This window comes from Stegodyphus dumicola, chromosome X2 (assembly GCF_044657685.1).
Source record: "Stegodyphus dumicola isolate Sdum_Otavi_A_Nest chromosome X2, ASM4465768v1".
NCBI classification, from domain to species: domain Eukaryota; kingdom Metazoa; phylum Arthropoda; class Arachnida; order Araneae; family Eresidae; genus Stegodyphus; species Stegodyphus dumicola.
In genome coordinates, this window is record NC_140781.1 from 29,365,885 (window position 1) to 29,380,580 (window position 14,696).

General features: G+C 34.4%; 1 protein-coding gene across 4 annotated transcripts in view; it reads right to left on the reverse strand.

Moving 5' to 3' along the window:
* The window catches only part of Btk (tyrosine-protein kinase Btk29A), a 160,509-nt gene that overhangs the window by 52,731 nt on the left and 93,082 nt on the right, over window positions 1–14,696 (reverse strand). For all 4 annotated transcript variants that reach the window (XM_035350397.2, XM_035350395.2, XM_035350396.2 and 1 more), the window contains exons 3-4: window positions 7,097–7,161; window positions 6,653–6,718 (exon numbers count right to left, since the gene is read on the reverse strand). In XM_035350397.2, coding sequence (XP_035206288.1) covers window positions 6,653–6,718; window positions 7,097–7,161 — 131 coding nt within the window. The remainder of the gene's footprint in view (window positions 1–6,652; window positions 6,719–7,096; window positions 7,162–14,696) is intronic.

Sequence of the window (14,696 nt, forward strand, 5' to 3'; positions counted from 1 at the left end):
TTATTATATTGCTGTTAATAAATAACCAGCTTTACAAATTTCCTCTTTGAAATATCAAGATGGGTCTTATACTAGGAATGTTGACGAAACAGTAAATTACCTCCTACAATATCACTTTCCTTGTGATACTACTTATGGTGATCTAGCATGTCATTATCAATATAGATCAGATTGTAGGATACCTCCAGAGAGCGTAAATGATTATGATTCTACTTTGGATGAAGTGGAATTTGCTCTCAAAAAGTTAAATAAAGGAAACGCTCCTGGTAAAGATGGCCTGACAATGGATATTATTTTAGAAATCTTTGAATGTAATAAAAAGTTCTTTGTAGTTATTCTGAATGAATGTCTTCGGAGGGGGATTTTTCCTGAATGTTGGAAAGAGGCCGATTTGGTTTTGTTCAACAAAGAAAGAAAGGATAAAGAAGATCCTTCCTCTTTTCGCCCCATTTGTTTACTGCCTTCCTGGGACAAGGTGCTAAATAAACTCATGACACAACGATTACAATATTATTTATTATCAAATAATCTTTTAAATAAAAATCAGTTTGGTTTTATGCCGAGTAAAAGTACAACCCAGGCTATAGATAATTTATTTTCTGACATCCTTCGAAATAGAAGGAATGGTAAACATACTGCAATTTTATCCTTAGATGTAAAGAGCGCTTTCAACAATGTTTGGTGGCCAATTTTACTAAAGGAATTAAAAAATATGAAATGTCCAAGAAATATCTTCTTATTAATATGCGATTTTCTGAATGAAAGAAAAGTTTCCTTATATGATGGTAATAAGCGGCATCACAGAAATTACCAAAGGGGTTGTCCCCCAAGGCTCAATATAATCATATAGAGACTCAAGGTCCACTTTTGTGGAATATTATTACTAATATAGCTTTAAACATAACCATACCACAAAATGTTAGTATACAAGCTTATGCTGACGATTTTGTTTTATTGGCCACGGGAAGTGGTCGCCATACTATTGATAAAGCTTTAAGTTTCGCCACTCAAGAATTGGAGAAGTGGTCTTTCCATGTTAAACTCAAATTTGATCCAAAGAAGAGCTTTCTTTTGGGTATTGCCAAAACTAATACTAGATCAATACATCCTAGGTGCAAACTGTATGGACAACCAATTAGAGTTTCTAAGAATATCAAATATTTGGGCATTACGATCGATGAAAAGCTCACTTTTATACCTCACCTAGATCAAATAAAGATCGAATGCACCCATATTCTTAATAGACTTAGTAAAATGAATCTCCCAGGTAAAGTTCTTAAGAGTTTATATAAAAGGAGCTATTGAGAGGAAGATCTTGTATGCATGTGGCGCGTGGTGAATTGGAACGGTTCGAATGCGTAACAAAATTTTGCAAATTCAAAGAATCGCTTTATTGAGGATTACTAAGTGTTTTAGAACTGTTTCCACAGTAGCTCTTCAGATTTTGGCTTGATGTCCTCCGATCGATATTTTAGCGGAAAAAGAATATGCTATCTTTAAATTAAAAGCTGGTAACAAAACTGTCGATTGTTTCAGTGAGATCTTCTCAGCTAAAGAGTTTGACTTTGAAAAAGGTTTAGACATTCATTCAGCTTTGTTGAAACGGTTGAACTGGCATAAAGGCCTCCCCAATATGACAGGCTACACGATTTTTACAGATGGATCTAAATTAAATGGTCATGTGGGGGCAGCCTTTTGTGTGTTCTCAGATGAGAAACTAAGCTTACAAAGGCAATATAGACTTTCTGACAATGCCTTTGCCTATCAGGCAGAGTTAGTAGCCCTGCTAGAGGCCTTGTATTGGCTTATTTCTAATTCTGCGATAGATCCTGTAGAAATCTATAGTGACTGCGAAAGTGCAATTGTTTCAATTGCGGGTGTTTGTACAAGTAACGATTTAATTAAACAGATAAAAGAAATGCTCATTTTTCTTAGCGCTTTCAGAGATATTAAACTCTTTTGGACGAAGAGTCATATTGGTACGATTGGTAACGAGTTAGCAGATAGATTGGAAAAGGCTGCCACTGAAAATCAAATTATTGATTTTGAAGTAAAGACTTCCTTTGACAGTTTGAAATCCTTGTTGAAAAGAAAAAGTTTGACTCTATGGCAAGCAAAGTGGAACGACCCAGACTCTAAAGGTAGATTCACTTATAATTTAATCTCAATTGTAAGTGAGAAAAGATGCCTAAGTGACAAGTATCTAAACCAAGCTTTAACTAATCATGGTCACTTTCCCTTTTATTATAATAGGTCTTCGATTAAAAATTGTGCCTGTCCATGTGGCATGAGTAATGTCGATATTGAGCACCTGTTATTTAGATGCTCTCTATGAAAAATATTGTTCTAAGATTTATTCCAGATACTGCTAAATTTAATACTCTAAAGGATCTAAGTAAAAATACAGTGACTAAATTGAAATTGTCAGATTTCATAAAATATGTATCTGTAAATGAAATGAATTTATACATTGATTGTGTTTAAAATTTCCCTGTCTGTTTAAAGGAAAACTAGAATGTGTATGACATTCTGTTATTTTATTTCATTGCATATGTAAGTAACATACTTTTATGCATGCAAGTAACATGTGTTATATTTTACAAAGTATGCAATAATGGGCTTTTGTTGGTGCAGCCGGTAAATCTCACCAGCTCCTAGACTTATCAGGACTTGTGTTTCTCTTGATTTGCTTTGGAAACATGGAATGCCCTGAATAAGAACAGGGAGCTTACTCAAGCTATGTTCAAGATTTGTGTATAACAGACGACACAAGCAGGAAGGGTATACGAACCCTTCATTTTCAATACTTTACAGGCACTTCCGAACTTCGGAATACAGAGACCAACCACTTGTGGTCTGAACGTAAGAAAATACAACTACTAACTAAAAGCTAACTTTGAATTAGTATACAAATGCCTAGCACTAAGACTGGCCTTTATTTAAAAAGGGTACGTATGTAGTACGCCGAGCTGCTGAAACTACAATACGTTTTCAAATATCAAGAGCCCACCAGCGGCCGAGCGGTAAAGTCGCTGAACACTGGTAGTTCGGTCCGAGGTTCGAATCACGCGAACGGGCTGGATGCATGGGCGTTTTCGTGGTTTTCCCCATGTGTAACGTGTATACGAGCCAGTTTCCCTTAGAAAGTCCTCCACGAAGGCATCCCTCCACGAAGGCAGATAGCCCTAGTGTGCTTTGCCATAATTAAATACACTAAATACACCACCACACCACAAATATCAAGAGGGCTAAACCTCTGGCCTTAAAGGCAACCAGCAACCGAGTGAAAACTCGTAAAACTGCAGTGGCAAGCGGTTTGCTTTCTAAAACTCCTTCTCTCTCCCGCTTGGCAAAAAGCCACAACTTAAGTATTTGGGCGTTAGGAAGACAATTTGCATAAACAAGTTAAAGCATTGAATTCTGGCCGGAAGTAGAAAATAAGAAGTGATAGTACAGTTTTAAAATAAAATAAACGTTAGTAAAACTTAGGATCCGTACAGACTTTTAAGTTCATATTTTAGTTGTTTATTCTATTTTAAGTTATTTCAGGTAGTAAGGTGGTAGTTCTACTGCTTAATGGGCCTGATTTAGGCCTTGTTTTAGATCTCAATGTTTCTTTAATTAAGTAGCTCCACTAAGCCCTGTTAAGCCTCTAATGGCGGTACAGGAAGTTCAACTAGTCATCTTGGTTTCTAAATAGGCGTAAACTGAAGGCCACCTATATATCTATGGAAGGAGAGATAACTGATATTTCCTTGCTGAATAAGAATGAAATACATCTCACCTCATGTGCAATATAGATGCAGCCGAGAATTTCCTAAGTTTCAAAATACTTTAAATAACGTTATAATGTATTTATTTCACAATGAATATTAGAAACGAATGCGATGAATCTCAACGTTTCTTTAATTAATTAGCTCCACTAAGGAAATATTTTTATTGTGTAAGGAAATATTTTAACTCTAACTGTGTAAGAATTTTCTTAAATTTTTGCAACGCTATTCTGATTTGTAATTTCAAAAAATATTCCAGAACATTAAAATTTAACTACTTTAAATAATTAAAATACAATAAGTATTATCTTCATGTGTGTAATGTTTAAACATTACGAACTGCTGATGAAAATTATTTTACACCGGATTATAATACACGCATACACATATGTATATATAAATGTTTGCCCATGTAAGCACGCATAAATCAAACAAAGAGACAAAACGAACATGGCAAATTTTCTAACAGGAAGGCACAAGCTAAAAATAATTTAATCAGTACCTTGGAAAGCAAAACTGAAATAAAAGTAAATGAATATAAAAATAAAACAAAATTAATTTAATATTAAATAATGGTTGATAATTTTTTGGTCTTAATGAAGGAGCAGCAGAAAAAAATATTAATAGACCCACATTTCTGAGTTATATCTGCTGAAAATGCAAAAATTAATCGAAGAAATTCCTTAAATTTAAAATATTTAAATGAGACTATATTTGTATTGAATTTTAAGTATTTTAAGAAATTATTTTTTTTTAATTCAGTAACGATAAAATTTGCTATCTGATATCAGCCATTAAGGTATAACATGTTCCGAAGTGACTCGACAGAAAATAGATGCGTAATATATAAATTGGATTAAAAGTCAACATTAATAAACAAGAGGAAGAAAATTTTTTAATTTAAAATTTTTAAAACTAGTAACTTGGAAAACTGAAGTGGTAGAATGTTTAACTTACTAAGAATAAAACAACAGGAGAAACCAAAATCACAGAAAAGACAAATTGCAAAAGTTTTGTAAATGTAGAAATCGTAACGGATTAAAAACAGAAAATTTAACTTAAATTTACGAAATTAAGTAAAAGAAAATAACCAATAAACAAAACCAAAACACGGCAACAAAATACTTTTTTTTCGCAGGTAATTAACACCAATTCACCATATTTTTTGGTGTTCCTTATTGCCTATTTTCTTTCCTCAATCTAAACTGAAATTTAATTCTGAAATTTTTAGTTAAAATTAGAAATCAGAAGAAAATTTTCAGTTTACTTTCCGAAAAAAAGGAGTTTCAGTATATCGTACAAAAATTTACAGTGTGCGGATCTTAAAATTCAAAATATTTTCCTGAAGGGAAGCAAAAGCAAAAATAATTATTTCTATAAGACATTATATTGATTAAAAGAATACATGAATTATATAAGACAATAAATCAATATATGACATTATATTGATTAAAAAATTTGCAAAATCTATGTAACCTTATTTCAAAAGTTCCTTTGTACACTAAAAACTCTTTTCTTACTCTTAAAACATAAAAATAACTAGTTTCCGCTTTTCGTGGGAAATCTTATAGCCGCTTTTAAATATTCTTAAATTCTAGCATATTAAGTTCTACTAATATTAAGTTCTAACATATTAAGTTCTACTAATAACATATTAAGTTCTAACATATTAAGTTCTACTAATAACATATTAAGTTCTACTAATATATGGTTTCTACTAATATTAAGTTTGGCAACCCTTGGTACATAGAAAAGAAATTAGTTCATGAATATTTAAAACTGCTGGGGGTTAAAAAATTTTTATTACGTATAAGTTTAGATACCAGTTACGACCACCAGACTCCATTTAATATTAATAAACAAAAATTTTCGTATAATACATGTTAAATACCCTCCCCATCTCTATTGCAGCGCTGCTTAAAAATGAGCTAAGATAGTATATAAATAGCAGAGACAGTATCTGTATAGGTACTTGATACATGTCGTATGATAACGACTTTTAAAAATGACGCTGAGAGATTCTGTATACTTGTGACTTCAAATAGCATTATAATAAAAAATTATTGGTTTTCTGGTCTAGTGGTTTCTATGGTAGCTTAAAAGTACTTGATTCACTCTAAAGGTTGAGAGTAAGAAGTATTTGCAGAAGAAGCAACATGAAGATATGCGTCATCCTGCATTCCTTTTGTCAAAAAAAATCCAATATTTCCTTTTCATCCTAATTAGGAAAAATGCTGTTTCCTAACAAGTTCGCCTACTGCTGATTTGTGAACATCTGCAATTTAAAAGAAGACCCATATATTCAGGATTTCACGGTCTAGTGGATGCGATCGTAACTATAAAATTTATATATAAAAGCTGCAAGGAAATATTTTATTTTACACGTGCTTGTTGTTGTGGTATGACTGGTCCAGCTTGAGAGCATCCGTCATTAGAGTCCCAACGGAAGCGTAGCTTATTTTTTATATCTCCTGCTCCGAAGAACTTGACATTTATGTAGTGATGAAGTAAAGGTAGTAGATGATAATCCGTCACTAGCTCGGTATAGTCAACTAGTTCTTGTGTTTCTTCCCAGTCGCGCTAAGGAGGAGGAGAACATAAGGAATTATCGATTTCTTCGGTGCCTAATTCCTGTAGCGTAATTGGTTATTGGATTAGTCGATTTTTCGTGTTTCGTGCTCTGAAAAAAAATCCAGTGCCTCTATAAAGCGTTTTCGAAAAAATGTTACATATTGCGATACGATATATTGTAATTCATTGAACCACAATTTTTTGAAACATTAATGATTTGGAAATGGCCCACTACGTAGAATAACTCCATTAATTTTTTTGTACAAAATAAAATTAAAAAAAAATCCGAATATAATGAAAGGACTAACTTGTGATGCCGAAGGCCGCCAGATGTTTTCTCTTCGACATAGTTGCTCGGTATATAGCCAGTCTCCCTAGAAGGATAAAAATGTTCATTTTATCAGATATATGCATTTTAACATAGCAACAGAACATTTAAACTGGTTTTTTTCGTGAATGAAATTAAATTTTAAATTCCCTCCGCTATGAAATACAAATTTAAGGGAAAAAAAGGTTTTTCATTTCAGCGTTCAGCGAAATACAATTCCAACCGTTTCTGTAAAATTTAATGCCAGTTTAAAGATTGAAGGAAGCAGAAGAAAACTTCGAGCAATCGAACATTCGACTTAATTGGGCAGGGGGGTTCAAATTCTGCATTTCGGTATTCACTTTGACTTTAGATTTCAAATTATTGAAGTTCTGTTGTATTAGGCAAGTTACAGCAGAAATATTCATGTTGCCAATGCACTTACCCGTATTTGTTTTTGACTTGCCACCAGTGTTCTCGAGAATCGTCAACTACTTCGTATTCTTCTCCCTGTGAATAATAAAATAAAATTTAGCGTTCTTCGCATGTAAAATAATCACCGTGGATTGTTATGTTTCACAAATTAGTAGCATAAGGAAGTTAAATAGGCTGGTACTTTTGACAAGAATTAACTACGGACTATTTCCTCTTGTTCTTCAAACAAGGAAGTATTTTGGATATTAGATAAATTAGCAATCACACTATCATTTGAAAATAAACTAACATGGGGACCATAAAAATAATCAAATTTCGTTAACTTCCTTATTCGTTTGTTCCCTTCCATAGAAATATCTATATGTTTTGACCTAGTTAGTAACTGGCAAGCAGTCAAACGATTTAGTTATTGCTTATACACTTCTGACTGCTTACGAGCTAGAAAAGTTAAGTATCCTTGTAAATTATTCGTTTCTTTTATAAAATCAGTTACATACTAATTTTCCTTCAAAGGAATCTAATCAAACATTATAAACTTTTGCTTCTGCAAAATACCTAGAAAGGAGAACAAACAGTATTAATTTCAAGAGGGGCACATACATCAAAGCATTATTTAAACCCAGAATAAATAGGGAACTAATTTTCGTATATGACGCTAATGTCCTTGCGGTTTGATGAAGACTTCTAACACTTTCAAGCTCTTATATAAGGGGTGTTCAAATGAAAAGGTACGAAACTTCATAACAACCAAACTAGATGACGTTTGAATATGCCGTTTTGACATAACGTAGAGAAACATCTAAGGACGCGAATGTAGGGTCCGACGTGGTTGTGCGCATGCGCAAGCGCCCGCGCGTGACGCCGGAGTGAAGTAGGCAGTTGTGTGTTCCGTCCACGTATAAAGTTAATATACTGACGGAGTATTTATACTCCGTTTAATATACTGATGGAGTATTTTAAAAAAATACCACGGAGTTTTTATCCTCCGCTATTCCGTCCAATTGATGCGAAAGTGCGTGTGATGACATCTTGACGTTCAACATTGCAAAAATCGACGATTGAGGAGCAGCCAGATGTTATCGGATTTCTGACTGTAGAGGGGGTTAAACCGGCTGGTATTCATCGCCGGATGGTTGCCGTTATGGAGGAGACTGAGTGTCCGACAAGTCAGTAAGAAAGTGGAGTGCCAGTTTGCGTAAAGACTTGGAGTTTTTGAGTGATAACCCGAGACCAGGCCAAGTAAAAACGGCAATCACGGCCGAACTCATCGACAAGGTGAACGACTTGGTGAGAAGTGACATTTCAAAGAGAAGAGTTTCAACTCGGACGACGAGCTAAAAAACATAGTGGCAAATTGGCTCCTATCACAGCTACAAGAATTCTGGGAAGAGGGAATCCTTCGACTCGTAAAATAGCGAGATAGTTGTGCTTAGGTCTTTGGTAATTACTTGTGAATAAAGAGTTCAGTATATCTATAGTGTCGTTTCGTACCTTTTCATTTGAACACCACTAACATTTCACTTCAGTTATCAAAGAGAAAACGGAATGCTTTAAAGATATTCACTTGTATATTCTTTGCGAAGGGATAATCATAAGGACTTTTAAGAAAGTTTGAAAAATGCAGCAAAAGTTTTATAATGTGAAACAACATTTAATTGCTATACAAGGCCGATTTAATATATCTTCATTTACTGAAAATAATCATTATCTAGTGGAATAAAATCAAATAATACTATAATATAATTAACTTTAAGTCAAACAAGTACGCAAAATAATTGTTATCTTGTGCAAAAAAAATAGTGTAGGCTATGTATGACATGACAAAAAATAGTTATTTTGAGTAAATCACTGGTCGTGTAATTTGCCTGTATAAACCTGCTGAATAAGTATTCACCGTAGCTAAATTTTGGTGAAAGGCTGCGATAAAAGAAAGAATGAAAAAGCATTAAAATACTTTTCTGTTCTACTCTTTAAAACACAGAAGAGAACACGAAGTCTTCCCCCTCCTGCGAAGATACACTGTAGAGTCATTTAAATTCTCCAAAAGCGGGAAGCAGGAAGAATCAATGAGGCCTGTGCGGGGTTCGAACTCCGGACATTCCGACTGCCAGCCTGACGCGCAATTACACCACGAAGACACACGTCAATGAGGAGGAAAACAAAAGAGATGAATATTATATACAAGAGCAAATAATTTTTTATGTTAAGGTAATTTCGTTTTCATACATTGTAAGAGGCTTTGTGAAATGCATATTGCAGATATTTGTACATGAAATATACAGTATCTTCTGAATAAGATTAAAAATAAGGAAAGAAAGCTATGCAAAGAAAGCTTCAATAGAAAAGAAAAACTCAATTTACCGAGCGAAACCTGAAAAAATATAAAAAAAGTTAATTCATCTCAATCCACCACTTTCATGCTATTCCCGAGTGAACTATTTCAACAGATTTTTATAATAAAATAAATGCCTTTTTTGTGATCAAAGGATGACATGATGATGTGATCAAACATGATCAAAGGATTAATTTATGTGAAAAACAGAAACTTTATTGGGCAATTTTATTATAATGAGACATTTAAAAACAGGTATGAAAATTAATATTTTCCTTTTATTTTTATTAATGTTTACATGCAATTCTAATTTAAATAAAAGCATAAAAACATAATTAAGAATGTTTATTCAGAACTTAGTATTAAGGAATCAGTTAATTGCGTTTAGAAGTATGTAAGTTAAATAAAGACAGCCGGTATATAAAATAATAAGACTTATTGTACTATAGTTAGCATGCATATATTCATAAAATAGTACACGAATCTCAAAATGACAATACGTTATGCCAAGTTTGCATTTAAACTTATCTCTCCCTACTGTACAGTTAGCAATACAAATATGATGGTTTCAGATTTTTTTTGAAACCGCAAAACGTCAAGTATCAGTGATACCGGGATTCGAACTTCAGACCTTACAATTGCCAGCTGGACGCGCTACCAATTACACCACAAAGGCAAGCAATAAGAATATTCACTAATCATACACTCATTAAAAATAAATTGAATAAAATAAAAAATTAATTTTAAATGAATAATTTTGAGCTAATTACATTATAATGAAGAGCCTAATGTTGAAAGATAACAACTATGTAAAAAATTAAAAAATTTTTCTATTATATAGTCAGCTTGAAAATGGGATTTTTTGTGTAATTTTCGATTTTTGAGTTTCCTCTTACAAAATTGGATTTTCACCACTACTTTCTTATGATGTACAATAATTTTTCTGGAGTTAACAATATTGCCGCACCATTTTTTTTTCCAGTTTTCTTTAGTTTTTATCTTCTTACATAGGGAAGTATTTTTATAATATGTTACTACCTGTCAAAGTATTTATTGAAGCAATTTTTGAGTTTATAATCGTAAACATAACAGCTTGTTTTCATGTCCTTTACCCCCTTTTATAGGCTTTTCTTATCTTAAAATCCTTCTTTTATTCTGGGACAACAATTTGTCACGGTCGAGTCAACATCACTGGACCGTACATTAAAAGACTCGGAATTAGAACCAAAATACAGTTCCTCGTAATCATCGTACAAGAAAACATCAGATCTCTATCACTGACCATTCCACTCTGTGCAGTTATATGATTCTGGGTAATAAAAATAGGAAACTAATTTTTTTAAAGAAATATTGACCAGGAAAATCATTTAGTATCTCCAAGGGTTAAGGATGTCTAGGAAAATTTACTAGGAACGCCACAGTTTCAGGAATAATTTAATTGCAAAAGTTCAAAAATACCAAGATTCCTCAAAAAGTTCCTCAAAAATAGGCGCACAAATTGCGGAGGAAAAATGTCTCCTGACGTCTAATGTGTTGATTTACATATGAGACAGTTGATTGCTTATTTTGTCATTTTTTTCTTTTATAAGTACAGACAGGTCAAGATTTTGTTCATCATTTTTTTTTTTTTAATTTAGCTTCCATTCTTATCATCGTTCAGGAAAATATTACTATATTTTTCTTGGAAAAAGGACAGCAGTGAATATCCTGAATAATTGCCTAAAAATACTGAATATTGCTTGCTTTTGTATTTTGTTTCCGCAAAATGTTTTTAATTTTTTTATCGGATTTTCAGTTTCGAGCCAAAAAATGCAGTAAACCCCCGATTAACCGGGGTAAAAGGAGACGGTTAAACGATTACTGGTACGGTGGCGGTAATAATGGGGATGCTCACGAATTAAATAATGGTTAATACGACAGCAGTTAAAAATTACAGGAAAGAGGAATAACTCATACTATAATTAACAGGAAAATGCAAGTAACAATTTGAGTGTATTTTTAAGCACTTCAGTTTGGAGAATGAATTCGTTTGGTTAGATACGTTAAGTCAGCATTCAAAACGAGATTAACCACACTTCAAAACAGAAATAACGGTGCTTTTATTCATATTACTGTCGCATTTTTACAGGAATCAATGAGAAACATAAAATTAATGGAACTACACTAAATTTATTTTTACAGGTCCAATAGTACATTTCTAACAGAATATTTAGCGGTGTTTACATATTCCAGGTTATATATAGTACATACTATTGTAGATAAAAACAATTCCTAAATACTGTAACATCATCTGCTATCACTGCTACTATTCTATACCTCTCTGTATTTGAAATAAAAAAGTATTCTTTATTCTGACCGTCCTCTAGTAATTTGTTCATCGTTCAACAATAAATAAACTTAAATGCTTTTAGAAAACGCCCTATTCACCTGCAACCTGGCTAATCTCCCTCATTATAATTTTTGACGTGCAGTTAACGTCTGACTAAATGAACCTAACTGCATGTCAAAAATGATACCAGAACAAGTATTTCCTTAGTATTAAAAATCATAAAATGAAGGTGTAAATATCCAGCGTTATAACTGATATAAAGATTCACTATTTGACATTTATTACAGTTTTTATTATACGCCGAGGATATATTATGTGTGTGTGTGTAATTATGGCAAAGCCTCGAGGGCTATCTGCCTAAGAGGAGGGATGCCTTCGTGGAGGACTTTCTAAGGGAAACTGGCTCGTATACACGTTACACATGGGGAAAACCACGAAAACGCCCATGCAGCCAGCCCGTTCGCGTGATTCGAACCTCGGACCGAACTACCAGTGTTCAGCGACTTTACCGCTCGGCCACTGGTGGGCGAGGAAATATTATGAAATGACGTTTTGAAAATTTCATAAATAATTAGGAAGGACATAGTTCATAATTAAAAACTAACTTAGGGCCCACTAGCGGCCGAGCGGTAAGGTCGTTGAACACTGGTAGTTCGGTCCGAGATTCGAATTCAGTGAACAGGCTGGCTGCATTGGCGGTTTTCGTGGTTTTCCCCCATGTGTAACGTGTTTACTAACCAGTTTGCCTTAGAAGACCTCCACGAAGGCAAACCCTGTCCTTAGGCAGATAGCCTTCAAGGCTCTGCCGTAATCACTTAACCAAAAACTAACTTAGAACATCGAATTTAAATATTAAAACAACGTAAATTAGCGGCGTTAAGACTTCGTCGTGATCTGGTTTCAGACAATTCTAACTGCGTTACATTCTTTCATTGTAAATGAATCAGGATATAAGGTATTTCTCCCGCCTTCCTAGCGTGCCTTCGTGGTGTAGTGGTTCTGCACTTTGGGCCGGTATTCCAGAGGTCCGTAGTTCGATTCCCAGCGAAGGCGCTTGCTCATTTTTCATCTTTCCTGCTTCCCAAAAAAAAAAAAAAAAAAAAAAACCTAATGTCTCTACAGTGGAGCCCGAACTAAAAGGGTGTTGGATGAGGATTCTCCCCACCCAGGATTTGGCGACTGGGTCGCCTAAAAACCCCAGTCGCCCTTTAAAAGGGGGAGTATATAAGGTATTTCTCCCGCCTTCCAACGTGCCTTCGTGTTGTAGTGGTTCTGCACGCTGGGCCGGTATTCCAGAGGTCCGTGGTTCGACTCCCGGCGAAGGCGATTGCTAATTTTTCATCTCTCCGGCTTTCCCAATTAACCTAATGTCTCTTCAAGGAGACACATATAATTTTAACAAGCATCTGCCTTTAGGTTGTTTTTTTCTAGTTGCTTCTCATTATAATTATTACTTATTTAAGTTATATTTTTAACTGGTGTAAAACTATAAAATAATGGGAAAATATTTATTTTCCATTATTAAACTGAAGATTATAGTTAAATATTGTGCACTAACTCCAGCTTTAATAACTCACTAAATTTATAAGGTATTTCTCCCACCTTCCTAGCATGCCTTCGTGGTGTGCTGGTCTGCACGCTAAGCGGGTATTCCAGAGGTCCGTGTTTCGATTCCCAGCGAAGGCGTTGCACAATTTTCATCTCTCCGGCCTCGAAATAACCTAATGTCTCTACAGTGGCGCCCGAACTAGAAAGGGTGGTGAATGATGATTCTCCACACCCAGGATTTGGCGATTGTGTCCTCTAAAAATTCCAGTCTAATAATTCCAGTCGCCCTTTAAAAGGGGGAGTATATAAGGTATTTCTCCCGCCTTTTTGGCATGCCTTCGTGGTGTGGTGGTCTGCACGCTGGGCGCGTATTCCAGAGGTCCGTGGTTCGATTCCCGACGAAGGCGTTGCTCATTTTCCATGACTCCTGCTTCCAAAAAAATACCTAATGTGTTTACGAATTCATCTTTTGATCGGCAGTAAAACCAAGTGAAGATGTTCAAAGTATTTTGAGACGACATGGTCTCTGAAAACATATTAAGTCTTTCTTCTTCATAATTAACACCAAGTAAAGCTTAAAGTTTATTAATTCCCAAGGAATTTAGGAACTGTAAATAAAATATTAACGATATGTGAATAATAATAATAACGATAATATAATAATAACGATATACCAGTAATAACGATATGTGAATTTTTCCGTTGAAATCGCATCCTCAGGGAAAGCAGCAACTAATTGAATATTTCAAAGTCTTGGCCAAAGCATTTCTCAAATTTAATTTACGTTAATGCTTTTTGAAAAATAACATTTTATAATCACAAATTAAATAGTATAAATAAAGATCTAGGGAAAAGTACCTCAGAAACAACTTGATGTAACTTTTCAAGAGTTTTAAGCGTAACTTAAGGCAAAAGTACATATACGTATCTTTTTTTATTGTTATCTATTGATCATATGTTTCATCATTAAGCATTCATCGGCAATTGCCATGAAAAATCCGGGGTCATTTAGCCGCCTCTTCACTAAAAACGCGACCCAAGGGGGCACAACAAAGTGTGACGAATACTGTATTTACTTACGTGTTTTCCCTTTTTTCTTACTAATATGACTACTTGAAAACCGGGAGGGAGACTTAAGCAAGGGGGAACCTTAAAACCGAGAAAAACCTTGCTTGAATGATTGATTTGATTTATTGAATTACTGGTCCTAGTGTCATTTGCCTAAGGAATGGAAAGTCCTCCAAAGGAATGCCTTTGTGGAGGACTTTCCAAGGGAAAATGGCTCGGATGCACGTTACACATGGGGAAAACGAAGAAAACGCCCATGGAGCCAGCCTGTTCGCGGTATTAGAACCTCGAACCGAACTACCAGTATTCAACGACTTTACCGCTCGGTCGCTG